The following is an 18,465-nucleotide window of genomic DNA, read 5'->3' as shown; positions in this document are numbered from 1 at the left end:
AAATATCTCCCAGGAGGCATTGCAGAGAGGGGAGGAAATGCTGGGCCGCGGCCGAGGACAGGAAGTGCCGACTACTATACAGTATATAAAAGTGAGTTTAAGGGGAAAATATGCCAATTCTTTATCAGCACACACAGCGGATTTGAAGGGAAATTACTTTAAAATATGGGTGGAGCTCCACTTTAAGGTCCCGTTGTCACCGGCCCACTAGGGCATGAAAAGCGCAGCTAAAGCACCGCAAAAATGACCAGCGATTTAGGGCTGTTTTATCGGCTCTGCAGTGTGAAAGGGGTCTTACTACACAAGTCACTGTATGGTGATTGGAGATGGAAGTAGTGGTGAATGGCTTGTAGGAAATCTGCTTTTACACATTTATGAACTTTCTCTTGATATTTGTAATTTTATAAGATAACTTTGTTGCTCTTCATGTTTATGTATTTTTGTACATTATATGTTATATAGATTGAAGTAGCTGTGAATAGATTGGAGGAGATCTGCCCTTCCTCACATGTATGAAAGTATTTTTGTAGTGAATGGAATTGTTATATCTGATCCCTATTGGTGGAATTATCACATCTAGTATAATATGAAGACTGCAGCACTAGTATATAACATTCACACAATATAAATGTGACAATATAACAATAAAAGTGAGACTCCTCATCACAAAACTCCCTATAAGTGTATATATAACAATGGTATGGAGACTATTTCACTGATAACTAATGAAGAGAATTTATAATCAGCAGATATAAAATTAGTGCAGCAATATTAGTACAACATTTTCAAAAAAGTTCCAAATAAAGAACGGTAATAATAAAATCTTCTCCACACCATAAGATCAAATCCTCCACCATGATGTTCTAAGGAAATCCCAAAGTACAATGGTGTCACTTTTAGTCAATGAAGTTTCCACAACATGAGTGAGACTTCTGTGACCATCAAAGTGAATCTCCACAACTGAATCCAAGACTTAGCAGAAGGTTGGAGGTGAAAGCCTAGAGGTCAGTGTGAGTGTGTATGGTCCAATCCCCATACAGGAATAATGAATGGATCACACCACCTCATCCACTTCTCATGTCACATTTAGTAATTGGGATCCACAAAAAGAGAAATCCTCCAATAGTGTAGATGATCGATCGTCTTTTATAAAGTGATCTCATATTAATGATTCCAATAAAGAGAAATGAGTTCCATTCATGTAGAGAATAGTTACATTCATTCCTGGGGGAGAAATTCATTTTCTTCTGGTAACATTCTTCTCTTCTTTTACAGATTGATCTCTAATCACCTGACAGACAGTTCCTGCCCCCACCTGGCATCTGGAATAAGAAATAACCAGACACTGAGGACACTGAACCTGTCTAGGAACAATCTGGAGGGTCCTCAATTCAGGGATCTGATGGAAGCTCTGACAACAAGCCGGATAGAGAAATTACAGTGAGTATAACAGGACTGACTGAGACAATAATATTCTGGGACAGTTTTATATCTAAACCACATAAATAATATAGAAATATGAAAATGTCATCACTTTCCATCTTTAGACTCCATAAGGCTCCATGCACACTGGCTTAAAAAATGTCAGTTCCCTTGGCAGAAAAACACTTTCATATAGAGATTTTATTGTACAAAGTTTAGACGAGTTTAGGAGAGTTTTGCATTTTTTCTGCCAGAAAGCTCCAATCAGAAACATGAACCAGAAGGTTTTTTTTTTCCTGCCTCTAAACATTGAGCTCAAAGTATGTCTTGGAACATGGAGCTGCTTCTACAGGCAGAATACAAAACTCCTATAGTAGCAGCAATGTATCAAGCCAGTGTGCATGGAGCCTAAATATCCAATACTGGACTATTACACTAGATTACCAAAAGTATTGGGACACCTGCCTTTACACACACATGAACTTTAATGGCATCCCAGTCTTAGTCTGTAGGGTTCAATATGGAGTTGGCCCACCCTTTTCAGCTATAACAGCTTAATTTCTTCTGGGAATGCTGTCCACAAGGTTTAGGAGTGTGTCTATGGGAATGTTTAACCATTCTTCCAGAAGCACATTTGTGAGGTCAGGCACTGATGTTGGATGAGAAGGTCTGGCTTGTAGGCTCTGTTCTAATTCATCCCAAAGGTGTCCTATCGGGTTGAGGTCAGGACTGTGTGCAGGCCAGTCAAGTTCCTCCACCCCAAACTCGCTCATCCATGTTTTTATGGACCTTGCTTTGTGCACTAGTACACAGTCATTTTGGAACAGGAAGGAGCCATCCCCAAACTGTTCCCACAAAGTTCAGAGAATGAAATTGTCCAAAATGTCTTGGTATGCTGATGCCTTAAGAGTTCCCTTCACTGGAATTAAGAGGCCAAATCCAAGCCCTGAAAAACACCCCCCACACCATAATCCCCCCTCCCCCCACACCATAATCCCCCCACACCATAATCCCCCCTCCCCCCACACCATAATCCCCCCTCCCCCCACTCCATAATACCCCCCCCACACCATAATCGCCCCTCCACCAAATGATTTGCCAGTGCACAAAGCAAGGTCCATAAAGACATTGATGAGTGAGTTTGGGGTGGAGGAACTTGACTGGCCTGCACAGAGACCTGACCTCAACCCGATAGAACATCTTTGGTATTATTTAGAGTGGAGACTGCAAGCCAGGCCTTCTAATCTAACATGATCGTTAGTATGGTGCGTTTGACAGCCAATTCTGATTTTTCATCTGACAAAAGCTGGATGTGCAGGCTATAAAATTTTTATCGTACATGAACTCAGCATCTGATTTTTGTTTAATCCAAAATAAATTGTGAGAGCAAGACTATGCATGCTAAGAAACGAAAGAATACATACAAAACTATTCAACACATCACGTCACTTCTGAAGTTGTATTCTGTCAGAAGGGAATTTTCATATGGAGAGTAACCTCTTCACTTTCGATATGAGACTAGCATGCCACAAAAAAATGGACGAACGGTCATCCAAAAATCTGATCGTGTGTACGAGGATTAAGACTGAGATGCCATTAAAGTTCATGTGCTTGTAAGGGCAGGTGTCACAATACTTTTGGTAATATAGTGTATGTCTAAACTACATAAACCTAATAATAATATAGATATATTTCATCTCCTGGTTGTCTTTATATATCACCAATATCAGACAGTTCTCTAAAGCTGGATATAAAAATATAAAACCTTTAATATCTGCGCTAAAAAACATGAACAACTTTGTGCAAATCTAATGAATGAAAACCAGCCGCCAGCAGGAAGTCTGATATAGAAGTACAAATAGTATAATATAATTCTATGTATAGAGCCCTACACTTAGTGATAAAATGTGTGATGAGACAAATGAGAAATCTGCAATCTACAATGTGTCCGAATACCAACACTTCTAATGTAGATGTGATAACTCCACCAATACTGATCAATAATACAAATTCACAGCTACTTCAGTCTGTATAACATATAATGTGCAAAAATACAATATCATGCGAGGTATCCAGACAATGGCCGCAATCACATTACATAGAAAAGAAAAAGCCTCCATGTCACTGCCTGGACTCCATCATACACGGCTGCAGTCCGGAGCGGTGTGTGCTCTGAGTTCTGTGTATACTCGTGTATATGATGGAAGTGTACAATCTGTGATTCTATATATATTTAAGGATTATGTACTATGGAGGCTTTTTCTTTTCTATGTAATGTGATTGCGGCCATTGTCTGGATACCTCGGGTGATATTGGAGATACTACCTGGAGGTCTGACATTCCGTGGCACAGTCTGTTCTCATCGGAAGCCGGCTTGAGCGGAGTGGCGCTGCTGGAAGGATATAAACAAGCGTGTCTGGGCCTTGTGGGGACAAACCTTTTGGTAAGTGACCTGTTTGCTCACCGGTGTGGGGGAGGTTGATTGAAGTTGCTGCAAAGAGGTGGAAGTTGATCAGCATTGATTTAATCCATCCGGATGAATCTCTGGTATTTCTGTTAGACCCCCTTCACACTGAGGCAGTTTTCAGACATTTTAGCACTAGAAATAGCGCCTGAAAACTGCCTCCCATTTATTTGTATGAGTTCTTTCACACTCGGGCGGTGTGCTTGTGGGACATTAGAAAAAGTCCTGCAAGCACCATCTTTGGGGCGGGTTATGAGAATTATAAATAGCGTTCCCAAAACGCCCCTACCCATTGAAATGAATGGGCAGCACTTCCAAGCACTTTGAACGCGCCGCAAAACTGGTCTTTTTTCTTTTTTAAAGCTGTGTTCCGGCCGAATGTATACATTTTAAATAAAAATACCCCTATAATACACAAGCTTAATGTATTCTAGTAAAGTTAGTCTGTAAACTAAGGTCCGTTTTGTTAGATTATAGCATTAGTTTGTTATTTTATAAACTTCCAGCAGGCCGTGGCCATCTTAAGTGTGGGCATCTGAAGCCAGACTGTATTTCTTCCTGGATCTCATCCTTGTAGATCTCGCACATGCTCAGTGCAGCACAAGCAGCGTGATAGGTTTCAGGTCAGGTTTCCATAGCTACGGCAGTGTCAGAGGAAGTTGCTGCCCCTTAGCTATGCAAACCTCTCGTCCCCTCCTCCCTCCAGGAATAAGGAAATAAATTACAATTGCATTATTTCTTACATTGCCTACCTGCAAATGGCGTAGAGCAAGTAAAGATGAATTTCTATGACATCACATCGTCCTGAGAAAATTGCATCACAACAACCCCCGCAAATCGCATCACAACACCCCCGCAAATCGCATCACAACACCCCCTGCAAATCACATCACAACACCCCCCACAAATGGCTTCACATCGCTCCCTGCAAATTGTATCACAACACCCCCCGAAAAAATCGAATCACATTGCCCCCAGCAAATCACATCATACAGCTCCCCTAAATCGCATCACAACACCCCCTGAAAATTGCATCACAACACCCCCACAAATCGCATCACATAGCCCCCCACAAATCGTATCACAACACCCCCACAAATGGCATCACATCGCTCCCTGCAAATCACATCACAACACCCCCCGCAAATCACATCACATAGCCCCCTGCAAATTGCTTCACAACATCCCCCGCAAATGGCATTACATCACTCCCCGCAATTCGCATCACAACACTCCCCACAAATCACATCACATTGCCCCCAGCAAAGCATATCATAACACCCATCACATGCCCCCATCAAAACTGCCCCATCATATTGCCACCATCAAAACTGCCCCATCAAAATTGCCCCCAACAGAATTGCCCCATCAAAACTGCCCATCATATTGCCACCATCAGAATTGCCCCAGCAAAACTGCCCCATCAAAACTGCCCCCATCAAAACTGCCCCCCATCAAAATTTTCCCCATCAAAACTGCCCCCATCAAAACAGCCCCATCATATTGCCACCATCAAAACTGCCCCATCAAAATTGCCCCATCAGAATTGCCCCATTAAAACTTCCCCCATCATATTGCCACCATCAGAATTGCCCCATCAAAACTGCCCCATCATATTGCCCCATCAAAACTGCCCTATCAAAATTGACCCCAACAGAATGTCCCCATTAAAACTGCCCCATCATATTGCCACCATCAAAACTGCCCCATCAAAATTGCCCCCATCAGAATTGAACCATCAAAACTTCCCCCATCAAAACTGCACCATCATATTGACACCATCAGAATTGCCCCATAAAAACTGCCCCATCATATTGCCCCCATCAAAACTACCCCATCAAAATTGCCCCATCAAAACTGCCTCCATCAAAACTGCTCCATCATATTGCCACCATTAAAACTGCCCCATTATATTGCCCCATCAAAACTGCCTCCATCAGAATTGCCCACATCAAAATTGCCCCATCAGAATTGCCCCACCAAAACTACCCCATCATATTGCCATCATCAAGACTGCCCCATCAAAATTGTCCCCATCAGAATTGCCCCATCAAAACTGCCCCATCATATTGCCACCATCAGAATTGCCCCATCAAAACTGCCCCATCAAAACTGCCCCATCATATTGCCCCCATCAAAACTGTCCCCATCAAAACTGCCCTATCATATTGCCACCATCAAAATTGCCCCCATCAAAACTGCCCCATCATATTGCCCCTATCAAAACTGTCCCCATCAAAACTGCACTATCATATTGCCCCCATCAGAATTGCCCCATCAAACCTGCCCCATCAGAATTGCCCCACCAAAACTACCCCATCATATTGCCATCATCAAGACTGCCCCATCAAAATTGCCCCCATCAAAATTGCCCCCATCAGAATTGCCCCATAAAAACTGCCCCATCAAAACTGCCCCCATCAAAATTGCCCCATCAAAACTGCCCCATGATATTGCCACCATCAAAACTGCCCCATCAAAATTGCCCCCATCAGAATTGCCCCATCAAAACTGCCCCATCATATTGCCACCATCAGAATTGCCCCATCAAAACTGCCCCATCATATTGCCCCATCAAAACTGCCCCCATCAGAAATACCCCATCAAAACTGTCCCCATCAAAACTGCCCCATCATATTGCCACCATCAAAACTGCCCCATTATATTACCCCTATCAAAACTGCCCCCATCAGAATCGCCCCACCAAAACTACCCCATCATATTGCCATCATCAAGACTGCCCCATCAAAACTGCCCCATCAAAACTGCCCCATCATATTGCCACCATCAAAACTGCCCCATCAAAATTGCTTCAATCAGAACAGCCCCATCAAAACTTCCCCATCATATTGCCACCATCAAAACTGCTCCATCATATTGCCCTCATTAAAACTGCCCCATCAGAATTGCCCCATCAGAATTGCCCCCTTAAAACTGCCCCATCATATTCCTCTATTATAAATCAGTACATGGTGTGTCTGTCCCCTCCCCCGGGCTCTGTATGTAATCAGAGCTGAGATGCTCCAGCCACCTCCCCCACCGCCCATCACTGTGTATGAGAAGCTTTGGTAACCATGGCAACAAAAGCGATGCTACGGCCCAGCGATGCCTATTGTCTCCTGGGATTGATGACAAATATCTCCCAGGAGGCATTGCAGAGAGGGGAGGAAATGCTGGGCCGCGGCCGAGGACAGGAAGTGCCGACTACTATACAGTATATAAAAGTGAGTTTAAGGGAAAAATAGGCCAATTCTTTATCAGCACACACAGCGGATTTGGAGGGAAATTACTTTAAAATATGGGTGGAGCTCCACTTTAAGGTCCCGTTGTCACCGGCCCACTAGCGCACGAAAAGCGCAGCTAAAACACCGCAAAAATGACCAGCGATTTAGGGCTGTTTTATCGGCTCTTCAGTGTGAAAGGGGTCTTACTACACAAGTCACTGTATGGTGATTGGAGATGGAAGTAGTGGTGAATGGCTTGTAGGAAATCCACTTTTACACATTTATGAAATTTCTCTTGATATTTGTAATTTTATAAGATAACTTTGTTGCTCTTCATGTTTATGTATTTTTGTACATTATATGTTATATAGATTGAAGTATCTGTGAATAGATTGCAGGAGATCTGCCCTTCCTCACATGTATGAAAGTATTTTTGTAGTGAATGGAATTGTTATATCTGATCCCTATTGGTGGAATTATCACATCTAGTATAATATGAAGACTGCAGCACTAGTATATAACATTCACACAATATAAATGTGACAATATAACAATAAAAGTGAGACTCCTCATCACAAAACTCCCTATAAGTGTATATATAACAATGGTATGGAGACTATTTCACTGATAACTAATGAAGAGAATTTATAATCAGCAGATATAAAACTAGTGCAGCAATATTAGTACAACATTTTCAAAAAAGTTCCAAATAAAGAATGGTAATAATAAAATCTTCTCCACACCATAAGATCAAATCCTCCACCATGATGTTCTAAGGAAATCCCAAAGTACAATGGTGTCACTTTTAGTCAATGAAGTTTCCACAACATGAGTGAGACTTCTGTGACCATCAAAGTGAATCCCCACAACTGAATCCAAGACTTAGCAGAAGGTTGGAGGTGAAAGCCTAGAGGTCAGTGTGAGTGTGTATGGTCCAATCCCCATACAGGAATAATGAATGGATCACACCACCTCATCCACTTCTCATGTCACATTTAGTAATTGGGGTCCACAAAAAGAGAAATCCTCCAATAGTGTAGATGATCGATCGTCTTTTATAAAGTGATCTCATATTAATGATTCCAATAAAGAGAAATGAGTTCCATTCATGTAGAGAATAGTTACATTCATTCCTGGGGGAGAAATTCATTTTCTTCTGGTAACATTCTTCTCTTCTTCTACAGATTGGAGAATAATCACCTGACAGACAGTTCCTGCCCCCACCTGGCATCTGGAATAAGAAATAACCAGACACTGAGGACACTGGACCTGTCTAGGAACAATCTGGAGGGTCCTCAATTCAGGGATCTGATGGAAGCTCTGACAACAAGCCAGATAGAGGAATTACGGTGAGTATAACAGGACTGACTGAGACAATAATATTCTGGGACAGTTTTATATCTAAACCACATAAATAATATAGAAATATGAAAATGTCATCACTTTCCATCTTTATTTATATGTAAAAATCCGCGCTCAGGACAGACAAAAGGCTGCTGCCTATCTCAAATTAGTGCCCTTAAGGGTCTAATTAAGGAATCAATAAATAATTAAAGAGATAAAAATGGCGCTGCCCTCTAAATAACTAAATAATAAACTAAGGTCTAAGTGGGGCCAAGATATATGGAAATTGTATCACTACTATTAATGTACAGAATAAACAATCTGTATATCAAGACAATTAAGATATTGAACCTGTAATACAAGTATGATACTTCTGCATATAACGTAATACCGGGAATGCAAAGCCGGTGTATGAAAATTAAGAAAAACAAAAAAATTTTTTTGAAAAAATATTATAAAAAATACACCAATAGTGCAAAAATATTGGGACAAAATGGCGTCTCCCTTGCTGAAAATTTTTTGAAAATGTGAAAAATATGTGAAAAATATTATCACTGCTATGTTAATGAAGCTCCCATAAAACTAAGTGATACAAAATATAAGTGAAAAAATCCTCAAAATTATTGTGACATAGAGCCCTATGGTGAGTTCAAAGTGACGAGCTCCTTGTTGTGTGTCTTATACTATATATTCTCCATGCGTACCCAGCATAAAAAAACACAATCCCAGATTTCTCATTGACAAAATATGAAAACAAATATTATAGAAATGAAAGCTGGTGTAAATAAATTTCTAACGAATAAGTGATTAATTCTGTGCAAACAATAATTGAATAAGTTCAATATTTTTTCACTCCTTGGGAATTACTATCCGTGACTTCTGTGCTTGTAGTTCAGAATGGTGACTTGAGGTGCTCAGCCCCCCAGTGCTCCCCCACTCACCAGAGTTGATCACCCCTGCAGGGGTACCGAGCGATAAAGTGGGTGCTCTTGGGGTAGTTGTTGTTCTCTCCTCTTGAATTGCTGTTACTTGATTCAATGCGATCCTTGATAAGTAATCCTGGTTAAGCTGTGTGCTTCAGCCTGACATAATCACTCCATGCCTCCTTAGCTGTAAAACTCTCCGGGATAACCAGAACCAGGAGAAAAACAAAGAGGCTGCCTTCGTGAAGTATGTCAAATAAGTTTTATTAGATAAACTTTAATCCAGTCCAATACTGATGGTAGATGATAACAAACTAAACAGAAAATTAAACCGGAACCGCTGTATGCAAGGATAGGACCAAACACAAGCTGTAAGCGTGCGTTCCACCTGGTGGAACGCACGCTTACAGCTTGTGTTTGGTCCTATCCTTGCATACAGCGGTTCCGGTTTAATTTTCTGTTTAGTTTGTTATCATCTACCATCAGTATTGGACTGGATTAAAGTTTATCTAATAAAACTTATTTGACATACTTCACGAAGGCAGCCTCTTTGTTTTTCTCCTGGTTCTGGTTATCCCGGAGAGTTTTACAGCTAAGGAGGCATGGAGTGATTATGTCAGGCTGAAGCACACAGCTTAACCAGGATTACTTATCAAGGATCGCATTGAATCAAGTAACAGCAATTCAAGAGGAGAGAACAACAACTACCCCAAGAGCACCCACTTTATCGCTCGGTACCCCTGCAGGGGTGATCAACTCTGGTGAGTGGGGGAGCACTGGGGGGCTGAGCACCTCAAGTCACCATTCTGAACTACAAGCACAGAAGTCACGGATAGTAATTCCCAAGGAGTGAAAAAATATTGAACTTATTCAATTATTGTTTGCACAGAATTAATCACTTATTCGTTAGAAATTTATTTACACCAGCTTTTATTTCTATAATATTTGTTTTCATATTTTGTCAATGAGAAATCTGGGATTGTGTTTTTTTATGCTGGGTACGCATGGAGAATATATAGTATAAGACACACAACAAGGAGCTCGTCACTTTGAACTCACCATAGGGCTCTATGTCACAATAATTTTGAGGATTTTTTCACTTATATTTTGTATCACTTAGTTTTATGGGAGCTTCATTAACATAGCAGTGATAATATTTTTCACATATTTTTCACATTTTCAAAAAATTTTCAGCAAGGGAGACGCCATTTTGTCCCAATATTTTTGCACTATTGGTGTATTTTTTATAATATTTTTTCAAAAAAATTTTTTTGTTTTTCTTAATTTTCATACACCGGCTTTGCATTCCCGGTATTACGTTATATGCAGAAGTATCATACTTGTATTACAGGTTCAATATCTTAATTGTCTTGATATACAGATTGTTTATTCTGTACATTAATAGTAGTGATACAATTTCCATATATCTTGGCCCCACTTAGACCTTAGTTTATTATTTAGTTATTTAGAGGGCAGCGCCATTTTTATCTCTTTAATTATTTATTGATACTTTCCATCTTTAGACTCCATAAGGCTCCATGCACACTGGGCTTAAAAAATGTCAGTTCCCTTGGCAGAAAACACTTTCATATAGATATTTTATTGTACAAAGTTTAGACGAGTTTAGGAGAGTTTTGCATTTTTTCTGCCAGAAAGCTCCAATCAGAAACATGAACCAGAAGGTTTTTTTTTCCTGCCTCTAAACATTGAGCTCAAAATATGTCTTGGAACATGGAGCTGCTTCTACAGGCAGAATACAAAACTCCTATAGTAGCAGCAATGTATCAAGCCAGTGTGCATGGAGCCTAAATATCCAATACTGGACTATTACACTAGATTACCAAAAGTATTGGGACACCTGCCTTTACACACACATGAACTTTAATGGCATCCCAGTCTTAGTCTGTAGGGTTCAATATGGAGTTGGCCCACCCTTTTCAGCTATAACAGCTTTATTTCTTCTGGGAATGCTGTCCACAAGGTTTAGGAGTGTGTCTATGGGAATGTTTGACCATTCTTCCAGAAGCACATTTTTGAGGTCAGGCACTAATGTTGGATGAGAAGGCCTGGCTCGCAGACTCTGCTCTAATTCATCCCAAAGGTGTCCTATCGGGTTGAGGTCAGGACTCTGTGCAGGCCAGTCAAGTTCCTCCACCCCAAACTCGCTCATCCATGTTTTTATGGACCTTGCTTTGTGCACTGGTACACAGTCATTTTGGAACAGGAAGGAGCCATCCCCAAACTGTTCCCACAAAGTTGAGAGAATTAAAAATGTCTTGGTATGCTGATGCCTTAAGAGTTCCCTTCACTGGAATTAAGAGGCCAAATCCAACCCCTGAAAAACACCCCCACACCATAATCCCCCCTCCTCCCACTCCATAATACCCCCCCACACCATAATCGCCCCTCCACCAAATGATTTGCCAGTGCACAAAGCAAGGTCCATAAAGACATAGATGAGTGAGTTTGGGGTGGAGGAACTTGACTGGCCTGCACAGAGACCTGACCTCAACCCAATAGAACATCTTTGGTATTATTTAGAGTGGAGACTGCAAGCCAGGCCTTCTAATCCAACATGATCGTTAGTATGGTGCTTTTGACAGACAATTCCGATTTTTCGTCTGACAAAAGCTGGATGTGCAGGCTATAAAATTTTTATCGTACATGAACTCAGCATCTGATTTTTGTTTAATCCAAAATAAAGACTATGCCTGCTAAGAAACAAAAGAATACATACAAAACTATTCAACACATCACGTCACTTCTGAAGTTGTATTCTGTCAGAAGGGAATTTTCATATGGAGAGTAACCTCTTCACTTTCGATATGAGACTAGCATGCCACAAAAAAATGGACGAATGGTCATCCAAAAATCTGATCGTGTGTACGAGGATTAAGACTGAGATGCCATTAAAGTTCATGTGCTTGTAAAGGCAGGCGTCACAATACTTTTGGTAATATAGTGTATGTCTAAACTACATAAACCTAATAATGGAGATATATTTCATCTCCTGGTTGTCTTTATATATCACCAATATCAGACAGTTCTCTAAAGCTGGATATAAAAATATAAAACATTTAATATCTGCACTAAAAAACATGAACAACTTTGTGCAAATCGAATGAATGAAAACCAGCCGCCAGCAGGAAGTCTGATATAGAAGTACAAATAGTATAATATAATTCTATGTATAGAGCCCTACACTTAGTGATAAAATGTGTGATGAGACAAATGAGAAATCTGCAACCTACAATGTGTCCGAATACCAACACTTCTAATGTAGATGTGATAACTCCACCAATACTGATCAATAATAAAAATTCACAGTGACTTCAATCTTTATAACATATAATGTGCAAAAATACAATATCACCCGAGGTGTCCAGACAATGGCCACAATCACATTACATAGAAGATAAAAATCCTCCATGTCTCTGCCTGGACTCCATCATACACGGCTGCAGTCCGGAGCGGTGTGTGCTCTGAGTTCTGTGTATACTCGTGTATATGATGGAAGTGTACAATCTGTGATTCTATATATATTTAAGGATTATGCACTATGGAGGCTTTTTCTTTTCTATGTAATGTGATTGTGGCCATTGTCTGGATACCTCGGGTGATATTGGAGATACTACCTGGAGGTCTGACATTCCGTGGCACAGTCTGTTCTCATCGGAAGCCGGCTTGAGCGGAGTGGCGCTGCTGGAAGGATATAAACAAGCGTGTCTGGGCCTTGTGGGGACAAACCTTTTGGTAAGTGACCTGTTTGCTCACCGGTGTGGGGGAGGTTGATTGAAGTTGCCCTATAATACACAAGCTTAATGTATTCTAGTAAAGTTAGTCTGTAAACTAAGGTCCGTTTTGTTAGATTATAGCATTAGTTTGTTATTTTATAAACTTCCAGCAGGCCGTGGCCATCTTAAGTGTGGGCATCTGAAGCCAGACTGTATTTCTTCCTGGATCTCATCCTTGTAGATCTCGCACATGCTCAGTGCAGCACAAGCAGCGTGATAGGTTTCAGGTCAGGTTTCCATAGCTACGGCAGTGTCAGAGGAAGTTACTGCCCCTTAGCTATGCAAACCTCTCCTCCCCTCCTCCCTCCAGGAATAAGTAAATAAATTACAATTGCATTATTTCTTGCATTGCCTACCTGCAAATGGCGTAGAGCAAGTAAAGATGAATTTCTATGACATCACATCGTCCTGAGAAAATTGCATCACAACACCCCCTGAAAATCGCATCACAACACCCCCGCAAATCGCATCACATAGCCCCCGCAAATCACATCATACAGCTCCCTACAAATCACATCACAACACCCCCCGCAAATTGCATCACAACACCCTCACAAATCGCATCACATAGCCCCCCACAAATCGCATCACAACACCCCCCACAAATGGCTTCACATCGCTCCCTGCAAATTGTATCACAACACCCCCCGAAAAAATCGAATCACATTGCCCCCAGCAAATCACATCATACAGCTCCCCTAAATCGCATCACAACACCCCTCGAAAATTGCATCACAACACCCCCACAAATCGCATCACATAGCCCCCCACAAATCGTATCACAACACCCCCACAAATCGCATCACATAGCCCCCCACAAATCGAATCACAACACCCCCACAAATGGCATCACATCGCTCCCTGCAAATCACATCACAACACCCCCCGCAAATCGCATCACATAGCCCCCTGCAAATTGCTTCACAACATCCCCCGCAAATGGCATTACATCACTCCCCGCAATTCGCATCACAACACCCCCCACAAATCGCATCACATTGCCCCCAGCAAAGCATATCATAACACCCATCACATGCCCCCATCAAAACTGCCCCATCATATTGCCACCATCAAAACTGCCCCATCAAAATTGCCCCCAACAGAATTGCCCCATCAAAACTGCCCATCATATTGCCACCATCAGAATTGCCCCATCAAAACTGCCCCATCAAAACTGCCCCCATCAAAACTGCCCCCATCAAAATTTTCCCCATCAAAACTGCCCCCATCAAAACAGCCCCATCATATTGCCACCATCAAAACTGCCCCATCAAAATTGCCCCATCAAAACTTCCCCCATCATATTGCCACCATCAGAATTGCCCCATCAAAACTGCCCCATCATATTGCCCCATCAAAACTGCCCTATCAAAATTGACCCCATCAGAATGTCCCCGTCAAAACTGCCCCATCATATTGCCACCATCAAAACTGCCCCATCAAGATTGCCCCCATCAGAATTGAACCATCAAAACTTCCCCCATCAAAACTGCCCCATCATATTGACACCATCAGAATTGCCCCATAAAAACTGCCCCATCATATTGCCCCCATCAAAACTACCCCATCAAAATTGCCCCATCAAAACTGCCTCCATCAAAACTGCTCCATCATATTGCCACCATCAAAACTGCCCCATTATATTGCCCCATCAAAACTGCCCCCATCAGAATTGCCCACATCAAAACTGCCCCATCAGAATTGCCCCACCAAAACTACCCCATCATATTGCCATCATCAAGACTGCCCCATCAAAATTGCCCCCATCAGAATTGCCCCATCAAAACTGCCCCATCATATTGCCACCATCAGAATTGCCCCATCAAAACTGCCCCATCAAAACTGCCCTATCATATTGCCCCCATCAAAACTGTCCCCATCAAAACTGCCCCATCATATTGCCACTATCAAAATTGCCCCCATCAAAATTGCCCCTATCAGAATTGCCCCATCAAAACTGCCCCATCAGAATTGCCCAACCAAAACTACCCCATCATATTGCCATCATCAAGACTGCCCCATCAAAATTGCCCCCATCAGAATTGCCCCATAAAAACTGCCCCATCAAAACTGCTCCCATCAAAACTTCCCCCATCAAAATTGCCCCATCAGAATTGCCCCATCAAAACTGCCCCATGATATTGCCACCATCAAAACTGCCCCATCAAAACTGCCCCATCATATTGCCCCATCAAAATTGCCCCCATCAGAAATACCCCATCAAAACTGCCCCATCATATTGCCACTATCAAAACTGCCCCATCAAAATTGCCCCATCAGAATTGCCCCATCAAAACTTCCCCCATCATATTGCCACCATCAGAATTGCCCCATCATAACTGCCCCATCAAAACTGCCCCATCATATTGCCACCATCGAAACTGCCCCATCAAAATTGCCCTCATCAGAATTGCCCCATCAAAACTTCCCCATCAAAACTTCCCCATCATATTAACCCCATGAGAATTGCCCCCATCAAAACTACCCCATCAAAACTGCTCCATCATATTGCCACCATCAAAACTGCCCCATTATATTATCCCTATCAAAACTGCCCCCATCAGAATTGCCCACATCAAAACTGCCCCATCAGAATCGCCCCACCAAAACTACCCCATCATATTGCCATCATCAAGACTGCCCCATTATATTACCCCCATCAAAACTGCCCCATTATATTACCCCCATCATATTAACCCCATGAGAATTGCCCCCATCAAAACTGCTCCATCATATTGCCACCATCAAAACTGCCCCATTATATTATCCCTATCAAAACTGCCCCCATCAGAATTGCCCACATCAAAACTGCCCCATCAGAATCGCCCCACCAAAACTACCCCTTCATATTGCCATCATCAAGACTGCCCCATCAAAACTGCCCCCATCAAAACTGCCCCATTAAAACTGCCCCATCATATTGCCACCATCAAAACTGCTCCATCATATTGCCCTCATCAAAACTGCCCCATCAGAATTGCCCCTTAAAACTGCCCCATCATATTCCTCTATTATAAATCAGTACATGGTGTGTCTGTCCCCTCCCCCGGGCTCTGTATGTAATCAGAGCTGAGATGCTCCAGCCACCTCCCCCACCGCCCATCACTGTGTATTAGAAGCTTTGGTAACCATGGCAACAAAAGCGATGCTACGGCCCAGCGATGCCTATTGTCTCCTGGGATTGATGACAAATATCTCCCAGGAGGCATTGCAGAGAGAGGAGGAAATGCTGGGCCGCGGCCGAGGACAGGAAGTGCCGTCTACTATACAGTATATAAAAGTGAGTTTAAGGAGAAAATATGCCAATTCTTTATCAGCACACACAGCGGATTTGGAGGGAAATTACTTTAAAATATGGGTGGAGCTCCACTTTAAGGTCCCGTTGTCACCGGCCCACTAGGACACGAAAAGCGCAGCTAAAGCACCGCAAAAATGACCAGCGATTTAGGGCTGTTTTATTGGCTCTGCAGTGTGAAAGGGGTCTTACTACACAAGTCACTGTATGGTGATTGGAGATGGAAGTAGTGGTGAATGGTTTGTAGGAAATCTGCTTTTACACATTTATGAACTTTCTCTTGATATTTGTAATTTTATGAGATAACTTTGTTACTCTTCATGTTTATGTATTTTTGTACATTATATGTTATATAGATTGAAGTATCTGTGAATAGATTGCAGGAGATCTGCCCTTCCTCACATGTATGAAAGTATTTTTGTAGTGAATGGAATTGTTATATCTGATCCCTATTGGTGGAATTATCACATCTAGTATAATATGAAGACTGCAGCACTAGTATATAACATTCACACAATATAAATGTGACAATATAACAATAAAAGTGAGACTCCTCATCACAAAACTCCCTATAAGTGTATATATAACAATGGTATGGAGACTATTTCACTGATAACTAATGAAGAGAATTTATAATCAGCAGATATAAAATTAGTGCAGCAATATTAGTACAACATTTTCAAAAAAGTTCCAAATAAAGAACAGTAATAATAAAATCTTCTCTACACCATAAGATCAAATCCTCCACCATGATGTTCAAAGGAAATCCCAAAGTAAAATGGTGTCACTTTTAGTCAATGAAGTTTCCACAACATGAGTGAGACTTCTGTGACCATCAAAGTGAATCTCCACAACTGAATCTAAGACTTAGCAGAAGGTTGGAGGTGAAAGCCTAGAGGTCAGTGTGAGTGTGTATGGTCCAATCCCCATACAGGAATAATGAATGGATCACACCACCTCATCCACTTCTCATGTCACATTTAGTAATTGGGATCCACAAAAAGAGAAATCCTCCAATAGTGTAGATGATCGATCGTCTTTTATAAAGTGATCTCATATTAATGATTCCAATAAAGAGAAATGAGTTCCATTCATGTAGAGAATAGTTACATTCATTCCTGGGGGAGAAATTCATTTTCTTCTGATAACATTCTTCTCTTCTACAGATTGTATAATAATCACCTGACAGACAGTTCCTGCCCCCACCTGGCATCTGGAATAAGAAATAACCAGACACTGAGGACACTGGACCTGTCTATGAACAATCTGGAGGGTCCTCATTTCAGGGATCTGATGGAAGCTCTGACAACAAGCCGGATAGAGAAATTACAGTGAGTATAACAGGACTGACTGAGACAATAATATTCTGGGACAGTTTTATATCTAAACCACATAAATAATATAGAAATATGAGAATGTCATCACTTTCCATCTTAAGGCTCCATAAGGCTCCATGCACACTGGGCTTAAAAAATGTCAGTTCCCTTGGCAGAAAAACACTTTCATATAGAGATTTTATTGTACAAAGTTTAGACGAGTTTAGGAGAGTTTTGCATTTTTTCTGCCAGAAAGCTCCAATCAAAAACATGAACCAGAAGGTTTTTTTTTCCTGCCTCTAAACATTGAGCTCAAAGTATGTCTTGGAACATGGAGCTGCTTCTACAGGCAGAATACAAAACTCCTATAGTAGCAGCAATGTATCAAGCCAGTGTGCATGGAGCCTAAATATCCAATACTGGACTATTACACTAGATTACCAAAAGTATTGGGACACCTGCCTTTACACACACATGAACTTTAATGGCATCCCAGTCTTAGTCTGTAGGGTTCAATATGGAGTTGGCCCACCCTTTTCAGCTATAACAGCTTAATTTCTTCTGGGAATGCTGTCCACAATGTTTAGGAGTGTGTCTATGGGAATGTTTGACCATTCTTCCAGAAGCACATTTGTGAGGTCAGGCACTGATGTTGGATGAGAAGGTCTGGCTCGCAGGCTCTG

General features: G+C 41.6%; 1 protein-coding gene across 1 annotated transcript in view; it reads left to right on the top strand.

The window, feature by feature from the left end:
• The window catches only part of LOC141116658 (NACHT, LRR and PYD domains-containing protein 3-like), a 502,014-nt gene that overhangs the window by 420,703 nt on the left and 62,846 nt on the right, over positions 1-18,465 (top strand). The window contains exons 9-10 of the mRNA XM_073609051.1: positions 8,295-8,459; positions 17,633-17,797. Coding sequence (XP_073465152.1) covers positions 8,295-8,459; positions 17,633-17,797 — 330 coding nt within the window. The remainder of the gene's footprint in view (positions 1-8,294; positions 8,460-17,632; positions 17,798-18,465) is intronic.

This window comes from Aquarana catesbeiana, linkage group LG13 (assembly GCF_042186555.1).
Source record: "Aquarana catesbeiana isolate 2022-GZ linkage group LG13, ASM4218655v1, whole genome shotgun sequence".
Classification (NCBI taxonomy): domain Eukaryota; kingdom Metazoa; phylum Chordata; class Amphibia; order Anura; family Ranidae; genus Aquarana; species Aquarana catesbeiana.
Note: the sequence above shows the minus strand (reverse complement) of the source record. Positions and strands in the feature narration are given on the sequence as shown.